The sequence below is a fragment of the Nothoprocta perdicaria genome, unplaced genomic scaffold (assembly GCF_003342845.1).
Source record: "Nothoprocta perdicaria isolate Ctin4 unplaced genomic scaffold, notPer1 scaffold_15, whole genome shotgun sequence".
Lineage (NCBI taxonomy): Eukaryota > Metazoa > Chordata > Aves > Tinamiformes > Tinamidae > Nothoprocta > Nothoprocta perdicaria.
In genome coordinates this window covers 6,592,649-6,603,754 of record NW_020454649.1, presented here as the reverse complement: position 1 = coordinate 6,603,754, position 11,106 = coordinate 6,592,649, and the positions used below count along the sequence as shown (strand labels likewise).

Genomic DNA, 11,106 nt, shown 5'->3' with positions numbered 1-11,106 from the left:
CCTGGCCATTTAACAGCCCTCTACCTGCCTCTAAGCTAGACCCTGATGAGAGACACCCACAAGAAAACTACTTAGCAGCTGCTCAAGATAATTCAAGTTAATCTTTCTGCTTTGCATATTGAAATGAATGAAAGACCCAACTAAGAAGTAATCTCATTAGAATATATTTGTACATTTTTTGCTGTTTGTTCTACATATATATATATCTATTTTAAGAATCCTTGACGCAGAAGAATCAGTGCCCACACAGCGGCACACACAACAGTGATTTTAGTTAGATAAGAAACTGAATAGTGCTCCCTACCTTGATCCTCCTTTCAGCAGCCACCTTAATGAGGAAGCTTTGACTTGAGGAATAAGTGATACCTAGTTACGCTACCAATTTCTTTGACTTAAAATTTCAATCAAGCTTTCACTCCACTTTGCTCTTTAGATTTATTTTTAAACTTCATATAAATTAGTAGTACAAATTATACCCGCTGTTGACAAAGGGCATTACATGTAGGAAATTTTCAAGGCATGACTAGGAGCAATATCAAATAAGGCTTTTTTCTTTCCTTTTTTAGCATATTCATGCAAGATATATACCTCATAACCCAGAGCAAAGATGAAAGCAAGAGAAAAAAGGAATGCGCCATATTCAGGTTTCAAAACCCAGTCATTAGTCATAAGTATATTTCCTAGATGTCTGAAAGAACACACATTCTTTCTGGTCTTACATAAAAAAAGAAAAAAAAAGGGGCGGGTTAAAATGTAAGCCTGTCAAAATAGCCTGGTCATAATTGGGACAAAAAAAAAAAAAAAAAGAGAAAAAAGTGAAAAATATAAAACATCCTTCATCAGTCTCCAAGTTCCGGAAATGTGTCTGGACACTGCCCTTCATGTGCTTTAACATACAGTACATTTTATATTGAAAACTTTGACAGCATCTAGTTTATATCAGAAGGAATCCTTTGTTCTTTTAAGTTACACAATCAATTGCAAAAAAAAAAAATCCAAAACAAAACAAAAACACTCTCTTAAGAAAAAGGCTTTCAATTTTGAAAATCTGAAAGGCACCACCGAGCAAGGCACACAGAAGGACTCAAATTCTAAAGATTTTTTTCACCCACTCAAGCACATGTTCAAGTGACAGCTCTGCTTCCCGGTACATATGAGCAAGTACCTCTAGAAGCGCGCAGAGGAACGGCACACCGAGGCTCAAGAGTTCATACAAATAAGTATAGTTATACGCATTGTCCCTGAAATGGAGGTTGGTAGCGTGCAGAAAACCATGCATCCAGTTAGAGAGGCGTCTGGGAATGTCAAGCAGATCCCGTGTCACCCGAAGGGGCCAAGCGAGCGCCCCCCTAAAGAAGGAAGGCAGGATACCTGGGGACCTGTCCTCCGGACTGCTAGCGGGAGCTAAAGCGCCGCCCGGCGCCGCCTCGGTGGCTTTACGGGCCTCCTTCTTCCACGCTTCTGTTGTCTCCTTATAGAAAACACAAAAATAAATGAATAAATCTACTTGGAGAGGACAGGTGGAGGGGAACAGGGAAATTGCTCTTTCTTTTGCTGTTTTCAAGTTATACATGACCCAACTCCAGTATGGAGAGTACAGTTCCAGAGCACAATTCTCTACAGATACCATTCATGTGATAGAAAGAGCATGCATTACAAAATGCTGAAATTGCAGTTTGTTCTTAAATCGGACACCCATATAATTAGACTATAACACTGTTTTTTTGCTGCCTAAATATTTCTGTATACATGCTGGAGATAAGAAATCTATATTATTCACCTATTTCACTACATCACCAAGTAGAATTAAAGCAATTTGGAAGAAAAAAATCATGATGACAGCACCTGACTGGGACAGGGAATACTGAAGAGAGAACTTAGAAATCTACTTTCTGTGACAGCTTCTTAAATCAAAATACACAAAAAATATCCAATCAGGTTAATTTTCATTTCTGACTGATGCCAAATTCCACTTTACCTTCCAGATAAAAAGCTCATTTTCATTGAAAACCAGATTATAAACATGACAAATTCCCAAAGTTAATAAGGGTTTTTTTAGTATTGAATTTGCTACTTTTGCACATTTTGTAGAAATCCACACACACAGAAGCACTGTACTATGACCCATATGAAGCTTACTCTGCATTTACTGCATCAGATGTATAATCAATACTTACCTTTCCCTGGACCTGTAATGTAGCTCTTCTCTTTCTGTGTTTATTACTGATTTTGCAGTGCGTAAAGTGAGGTTTACAGTAAAATTTGCCTATAAGAAAAAAGCCAATAAGACAATAATGTTTGAAATAATGAATATCAGAAAAACAAGACTCTAGAAATACCAAGTAAAAAAGCAACCTAGGATTTAAATCTGAAATGAAAAAATGTCATTAAATAATCAGTTTTTAACTTCAAAGTAGGTTTTTTTTTTTTTTTTTTGGTATTGCAGAAGAGCCATATTTGGCCTTGTATCTTTGATTTTTTCATAGAAAGTCTGTTAACAAGTCAGATCTGTTCAAAGCATTTGGAAATTGAAGAGAACTTTGGAACAATTTAACAGTTAACCCTCTAAAATTTTAAGAAAACAGTAACAAAAACCAAAGCCTCCTCCTCCCCACAACACAGGCTCTAAGTGGAATGAAGATACCACCATCTGAACCTCAATTTCCTACAGCAATCGCACTGAAATTGTACATCTATTTAGAAAACCACATGGTCTTCAACTTCTGAGTCACACTATCTCAAACAACCCATACTCTCCCTATTTGTCTGCATCTCCCACTGTCCCAACTCATTCTTAAAACTGACCATTGAAAAAAGTAGCTTATAGGTGAGAATAAATTCACTAATATTGGTAGTGAAGAAAAATCACCTTCCTCCTCTATCCCCTCCGAACTGTGATCGGTCACATTATATTTTGGCTGCTCAATTCATTTTCCATCACCGATTTCTTCCTTTAAAGTTCAGGTTAGTCATAACTGGGCTCTTTTGAAAGACCTGTCCTTCTCACCACTTTCATTAAGTGTCTCTATTCAACGCTTTGAAATACCCTCAAAGAGTTCCCACGTTACCTTCTTCAACATCAAAGGCGTAAATTCCTAGGCGGAGTGTTGTGGAGCATATTTCACACTTAAAGCACTCCCTGTGAAAGAAGTGGCCTTCTGCACTCAGCCGCTCCATAACGTAGACCCGTTTCTTGCAGAAATAGCATATGTCACTCCCCCCTATAGACTGAGGAAATTCTTTTCGCTGAGACCCCTTTTAAAAGATAAAAATAGAGATGCACATGAAACTATTGCCCAATACACAGATACAAATTAAGCACACAGCTGCTTTGGCTGCTTGCCAGGCACCCCCCCACTTCACAAAAGTCAAGCAGCAACCAGCTCTTCAGCGCTCAACTGCTGCAATTCTGTAGGTTTACACAAAAATTCATAACTCAGATGCTCTGAGGGTTTTAAGGTGCAGGTTTCCACCTGTGGTTTATGGACATTTTATGATTATGCAGGTATGCGAGCAGCATCTGCCCAAAACACCCATTTGTCACCACAGATCCGGCTGCTCCAGCGACCCTCACACAGTGGGTGCTGGACCAATGTTTCCCTGAGAGGGCACAGGCAGATCTTGTCAGCCCTGGGCAAGAGACATGTGTGGAGCTAAACACACACACTCAAACCAGCTCAGTCCACCAGCACTCCTGAGGAAATGCACCCTTGTGCTTTAAGGGGCAGGAATTGAAACTGGCAGTGGGAGATGAGTCTAGTGCCTGAGGCACCACTTATGAGCGGCTGTCCATGCGCTTCCCTCTCAGTCACACTCCTGATAGGACAACCTAAGCCTCGCTTGGGGTGGTTTTAAAAAGCAGTTTTGCTCCTATCATGAGTATTCAGCATATTTTTAGGAACACAGCTTTTGAAATACTATATAATAGTTATTATGAGCAGGGTGGTTGGACTATATTACCTCTGAGGTCCCTTCCAACCTTAAGCATTCTATGATTGCTAATAATACATAACAATACAAAGTTATTTTGTAGAACAAAAGAACAACATTCTTCAACCTGGTCTACCAATTAACACCCTTTATTTCCCCATGAAGCTCATGCTCCATGGACACCGACCCAAGAAGCACAGAAAAATAAGTTATAACTGGGTTAGATACTGCTGCAGTTCACTTTTCCTGTTAGAGGCAGGCCTGATGACATCACTTGGCATCACCGCATTCCTCCCGCTCAGAGGTCACTACAGACACATGTCCATTTGCTACCGCTGCTGCCACCTGTTGTTATCCACATGGGCGCTCCCAAACCTTGGCCTCCTCTGTGCCATGACCAACACACAGACCTCCAATACGCCAGCAAGCAAAGGCCATGGAACAATTTGTTAAACGTGAGTTATGGCTGTCACTGTAACACTTTTGTGCTTGAAAGTGAGACCACCAGTCCAAGGCTGCCAGGAGGGCACCCATCCTGCCACGACGTTCTCGCCTCAGAACGAACCGGGTGAGCGTTTCCAAACAAGCCACCATGCAAGTGCACAAGCACCAGGAAGATCTGGTATTAGTGGAATGAGTCAGACAGTAAAGCTGAAGCAACTGGAGGTTAGTGCTGGCTGCCCAGCAAGGCTCCTCAGCGCAGCACAGCTCCTCGCTCGGCTTCCCAGTACCTGGCAGCTCTGAGCAGAAGATGAAGGAGAGTGGGAAATGGAGCAAGAACGCCGCGCTCCGTCCAACGACCGGTTCTGAATTCAACATACAATATTGCCAGAGTTCAAAGTCAAGCACAGTGATTCATTTGAATGTCAAAATAAATGCATAAACAGGTACTAAATAAAACTTTCTCTAGAAGTCTCTCTGATTAATAACTATCTTTTATTTAGTACACCAGTAATTACATTTACTAAAAACATCCCAAAGCCAACTCACACAAACAAGTAATAGAAAAGTATATAAATAGAAGACATGGTGAGCAATGTTTCCAACATATCCACACATCAGCATGTTTTGACAATTTGCACCTGATCTTTTAATAAGAGTTGGCCTAACACCTTGCATCGTGCTTAGAGTGTTTCACAACCCAGGCCTTGAGCTGGGATGACAGTTGGGAAACAGTGCTCTTTTAAGTCAAGTTATTGTTTCTTTGAAGGTTTAGCCTTACCAGTTCAAGGGGGGGAAGCTTGGGCCTGTGATCATTCATATACAGATTGACAAGAACTTCAGCCACAGCTCCAACTGCACGTGAAACCTTTCCTACAGTCGTCTAACCAGAAATGGGAGAAGATGAAGAATTGAAGCAAGAGCTCAAGTTATTTTTCAAAAAGAAATGAATGAGAAAGGAACAACAATAACAAAAGGAGGAAAACATGCAAAAGAACGCCAGCAGTGATAAAGGCAGGCTATGAGAAAGAGCAAAGTGCAGCATAAGCAAGTTCATGCATGATCAGCATGGCCCAGTTGGTGGCCACACAAGACAAGGCCTCCTCACACCTGGACACTTCTTCCTGAGGACGATGGGGAAAGAACTGTTGGGAGCAAAGGCGGCTTGAACAGCAAAAGGCCTCAGGAGGTGCCCACCAAAGGCACCAAACAGCTCAGCAGGTGACAGCTTCACTGACAGCACATGAAGCAGCTCGTATGACATAGGTAACCTGCTTGCAAGGGCTATGAGAGCAGGATCATTGCAACAGATTGAAAATATAAATTTTTTTTCACTGAATTTTTAAGTCTGGTGTTATATTTCAGAAAATGGGAGGAAAAAGGCAAAACGTCACATCAAAGCATAACCGTAACATTTCACAGCACATTCTAGGAAAATGCCCTAAAAGCCCTTAAGGACTTGTTTTGTTAATGCTCACGCAGGAGTCACTATTCCCTTGCCAGTGACTCACCTGGAGAGCAGGGAACTCCTGAGAAACTGCTTGAGAAGGGAACACGCTTCCATTATCCACTTGATCACACTACCAGTGCCAGACTATTTCTAACTAAATTAATGAGAGGGGCCTGCAAGGAGTTTGCAGCTCCTTGGCTGGGGCTCCAGACCCATCTGGGCCAGAGCACTGGCCACCTCCACCAGCCCTCATCACAACAAAAGCCTCCCGAGGACTGGAAAGCAAGAGAAGGTGTGTGGGGGTGTGTACATGGATGTGCATGGCAGGGGAGGTACTGTTTTATGCGCTGGGATGGTCACCAGAGCATCATCATCATATACACTTACTCCAACACTCAGTCCAAGCTGCAGCAGATATAAAATCATCTGTCATCTCTCAAAATGATCACCAGCCTCTACAAGATAGACCCTCAAGAGTGTCTGGTTTGCTCTGCCCCAGCACAGAAGTTCCTGGCACTTTCAGTGCCTCAGTGCTCATGTGCACAGCAGCACCAGCACGTGAGCAAACGGTCGGTCACTAGCAGGTACTCGAGTTATCTGCTCATTGAGAGAAGGCTGCAAAGGCTTCACAGAAATACAGCAAGATTTGCTACCCTGAAAATTTACTGTGGTGATTTGTTTTGATATTATAGCCAAAATAAGATCCTACAACCTCTCTGGCAACCCAAAAGGCTGCAAGAGTAACACTGGGAAGGGCAGCACTTTCTCCTTCCAGCCTAAAGAAGCCATGATCTCACATCTTGCACCCTATCAGCCCCTAATGGAGCCCAAATTTTAAGCCTCAAGCTTCCTAGTGACATTATTTTTCCACTGCCACTGCACCAACGCTTGCCAATGGAAGAGTTTTAAAGTGTCACAAAGTTACTCTGAAGAAAGAAGAAAAATATAAAGGCAATTGCATTTATGACATTTTAAAGAAATTTAAAGCATAGTAATCATGTACAGTAGCTATTGTTCCTTTAAAATATTGACATACAAAAATGTTTTCACTAATAAAAGGTTTCAAGTTCAGGAACTTGGGAATATGCCCAGTATCTTACAGCTCCAAGCATCTTGAGTGTTATCCCATAATTAAAATAGCCTTTAATATTCAAAATCCACCTGTTAAGATGAAAAAAGGCCAATTTACTATACTGCTTTGCTTTATTTAATGTAAATAATTTAAGACTATTAAAACGTCTTTCAACATCTGCACAACTTGTGAGATAAAAACAGCAAAGTAAACTCATAACTGGATATTATAATGCTGTCCTAAATGGTACATTTAAATAGGAATCCAATAGCAGAATGAGATTAGTTGCTCCTAAAAGAAAATCAAGTCCCCTTGTATTATTTAAGGTCACTGAAAATTAAAGTCTCCTTCCTAAATTCTGCACCTGTCAATATACAGAGCAATGTTTAGGCTGCGCACAGCTTATTGCCCCATAAGCTCCTAAGTTCAGCAGAGTGTTGAAAGTCAGTTGAAGCAGGAAGTTTACCTTGAACTAGTCATATGCTGAAGCAATCACTTAAGCAACCAGTGCTTAGAGTGTAAGTATTTAAAGCTCAGGAAAAGTATCACTGAGCTTGAACTACACCTTGCAATTCATCTCGGCAACCAGGCTGGCTTGATTTCTGTCCTCCACCCATCACAACAATCTGTGTCAACATCAAGCAGTCAAAACAAGAAAACTGCATGCTTACACATACTCTTCTAATATTATTAAAGGGAAATGTTCTTGTAACGAATGCGAATGCACGTTCCATGCAACAGCAAAAGGAATTTCAATTTAATCTAGCTGCCAAAAGCCTCTGACTACTGTCATTCCCTAATGGAGAAACACCAACACAACTGCTGCTCCCGATCAGCAGAGTAGGCAGAAAGCCAAGACTTGAGGACTAACTAGATCTCCTTTTAGAGGATCTGTGTAATAAGGACATATGGAGGGGCACATGTAGGAGATTTCCTTTTAGAGGATCTGTGTAATAAGGACACACAGAGTGAACATGTAGGAGGTCACCCTACATGTCACTGGCTCACCCATCCCAAAACTATTTTTTGTTACAAAGCCTAGTCTTACGTAGTAATAACTCCCAGAGGAGACCACAAATGCTAATTCTGAGTCCTATAACCCACTCTTAGAACAACAGGAAGGCAGGCAACAACCTGTACATAAGAACAAATTGACCACAGAAAAGTCTAAAAATACACTCTTAAATTAGCATGCACTTTCATTGAAAGTGTGCACTTGAGATACTAAATATTCTTTACATAATGCTATATTGTCAGTCAGTGCCTTACAGAGTATGCTACAACTTACATGCTCTGAAAAGTGTGAAATGCTAAAAAAGACAAAAGTCTAAGTGAGTGAACAATATGTCTAATATTTTGTAAATCATTCTGTAAACCTAAAGCCTGACATAGGCAATACCTCCTCAGTGACAAAAAGTGATAGATAAATTCAGGCAAAAATTGCAGAGGATTGGGGGGTTACCACAGCATCTGCCGGGCTCGCGGTGCCCTCCAAGGGCTTTGGGGCTGGTGTTTTCCTGGGGAACGAGAGGCTTTCCCACCAGCCACTCCTGACTCCAGGCAGCTCCACATCTACCTGCGTGACCACTGCTGAGGCTGCAAGCCCAACTCCCTACCACAGGGCAGAAAAGCCTGAAAATAACTGATGTTTTCCTTATATATCTCAATCAAGAACAGTTCCTTCCCCTCTCCCCACTCCCACAACCCTAACATGCCTCCTCTGTTTAAAATAATCATCATCTGGTTGCTTCCCTTCATGCTAGGCTGATATTCCTAGGAAAACCAAGATAAATACTGCCCAAGTCCAACCAACCAACCCTATATGATCCAGTTTGCTATCCAGTGCTAAGCATTTCTTCCTCCAGTGCGTCTGAGGTAGTCTCTAAAAACAAATATTAAAAAATGGCAGCGATGCAAAATTAACAGGATTTTTGCTCAGCTCCTGAAAGATACTTGCTCTGCAAATCAGCTGTCTATCTAAATTATTTTAATGATGATTTTCCACTTACAAACATGCAGAAGTAACAGTAGGGAACAGAGCAACCTCTCACTCTTACACAAAATATAGACTATGCAACAACCCCTCTGCATAAAGGCAGCAGCAAGCCATCCCTCAAGAAGCATTAGCACCAATTTGGGTTTTACAGGAGTAACCCATGACTAAGAGTACCTGTTTGGAAGGAGCAGTGCGGGGAGCTGGACTGACAGGTGATGGAGAAGAGGCAGCAGATGAGCCATGAGGAGGAGGAGGGCAAGGGGGAGCTGGGGGCTGAGAGTGGCATAAGCCTTTACTAGGTAGCTTATTCTGTGTAGAGCAGAAAGAGAAGAGTAGCCAGGAGAGAAGGACATTAGCAGAGATTAGGAAGATATTTTTACACTTATGCACAGAAAAAAGTTAAGAAGATAGCATCTGCCCAGTTCTGCTCTGTATTCCTGCAGAGTGAGGAGCCTAGCAAAATATTTGCAGCAAACAATGGTCATACTGGTTCTCTCATCAAAAATAATTCCTGGGAAGAATACAGCAAAACTCCAAACACTGAATTGTACTTGATGGCGAGCTACTGCTCCCCAATACACTGGAAATTCTGTGAGCTCCCAGTGTGTGTATGTGTAAGCACAAAATATGATTTCATGTACCACATTTTTCTTATGCTATCTTGATGATTGTGATTAATTCAATTTCACAATGGTATTTAAACAAAATGCTACCAGTTGCACTGGAATCTGAACTACTTTTCAGATCCACTCAGAATGAAAAGAGATTTAAAAGCAAACAACTCTCCCCACTCCCTTCAAATTTTTGTATGTATAAATATATGTTACATAAATAACCACACATGCACATATATATAGTCTGTGTACATATACACACACACACACTCACTCACATATACGTATAGTCTAACTAGCATTTCTGGAGCTGCAAAACCTAATATTCACCTTTGGAAATTCCATGCATCCAAACATTGAAGCAAGATGTGCTGCCTTCTCTTTAATGTTCTTTTTATGGAATTCCCTATTTGCTATGGTCTGAGCCCTTTTCTGCAGTGAGAGCCAGGAAAGGAAAAGCAAGAAAAGAAAAAGAGAAGACAGTTTAGTTAAGTCACATACATTGTCAGAACACAACAAGAATGTAGATAGACACAGTTGTATTAATCAGAAAAAAATCTTAAGTCAGAAGAGAAAAAGCCAGCACATTCAGGGAAAATACAGCATAAAGGCTAATAAACGCACTTAAGAGGCAGAAAGAAGAAATTGCTTGTCACCTGTTTCATTTTTTCCTCCAGGTGCTGAAGACGCTCAAGCACTCCAGAAAGTACAAAGGCAGCAGAACAGGCAGACGTGAGAGTTTCGCAGTTTTCTGAAAGACTGCGCTGGATTTCTGCTTTTCCTATAGTCTTTGCTCTCCTGGCCATTTGCTCAGGACTGCTGAAAGACTGTTTGGGTTCCCTGACCTCACCTTCAGGCTTAGCTACCACCTGAAACTGGGAAAGTGAAGGCTGCATTGAAGTGGAAGTGAAGTGAAAAAGGCTGCGTTTTGCACCATCATGCAGCACATGTAGCTTGTAAGGGTGTTGGTTAAAGCACAGCCATGCACACAGCAAGAAAGGGAACCTTCTGGCACTCTGTGTTACGCTGCCTGTTGTGCATCCCATGCCTGTGTCCATGCACCGAACTGCGTTAGTGCTGCACCACTCATGGGTCTTGACATCCTTCTACATCTTTCTCTCCATTATTATGAAAACAATTGCATTGGGGAAAAGAACATATCATCTCTCTTTCTAGGACTTTTAGTAAATTATATCGTCACAGTCTGCCTTTAACAAATCAAACTTTAAAAACATCAACAGTAGCCTACTCTGCCCTTAGTCAAGCTGTAAAATAATTCAGATGTAAAGCAATTTCTGAGCAATTATGGAGTAAGGCTCTGAATTTGCACTAGCATATGAAATAACTGGCTCATTTCAGCTTTGTCAAATTCAGTTAAATGAAAAGACCAGCTGGAAATTCATAAATTTTTACTTCATTGCAATTGGCCATCTCAAGTAAATACATAGGCTTTCCAAATTATTAAAAAATTAAAAATATTCTGTAAATTAACATATAGCATGCTGCTGATATTATGTAATCCATCTTCCTTCAGTAGTTGATCACCAGATAATGGATTTTTAAGGCAGTCTGCAGACCTCCATGTTTACTTCAAACCTCATTT

General features: G+C 41.1%; 1 protein-coding gene across 3 annotated transcripts in view; it reads right to left on the bottom strand.

The window, feature by feature from the left end:
* Positions 1–797: 797 nt before the first annotated feature.
* Positions 798–11,106, bottom strand: part of MICAL2 (microtubule associated monooxygenase, calponin and LIM domain containing 2) — a 70,740-nt gene continuing 60,431 nt past the window's right edge. For 2 of the 3 annotated variants that reach the window (XM_026034701.1, XM_026034700.1), the window contains exons 18-20: positions 3,069–3,255; positions 2,178–2,266; positions 798–1,471 (exon numbers count right to left, since the gene is read on the bottom strand). In XM_026034701.1, coding sequence (XP_025890486.1) covers positions 1,085–1,471; positions 2,178–2,266; positions 3,069–3,255 — 663 coding nt within the window. In that variant the 3' untranslated portion in view covers positions 798–1,084. Of the gene's footprint in view, positions 1,472–2,177; positions 2,267–3,068; positions 3,256–6,951; positions 6,983–11,106 lie in introns of those variants that run through there. The other variant, XM_026034702.1, reaches the window with a different exon arrangement.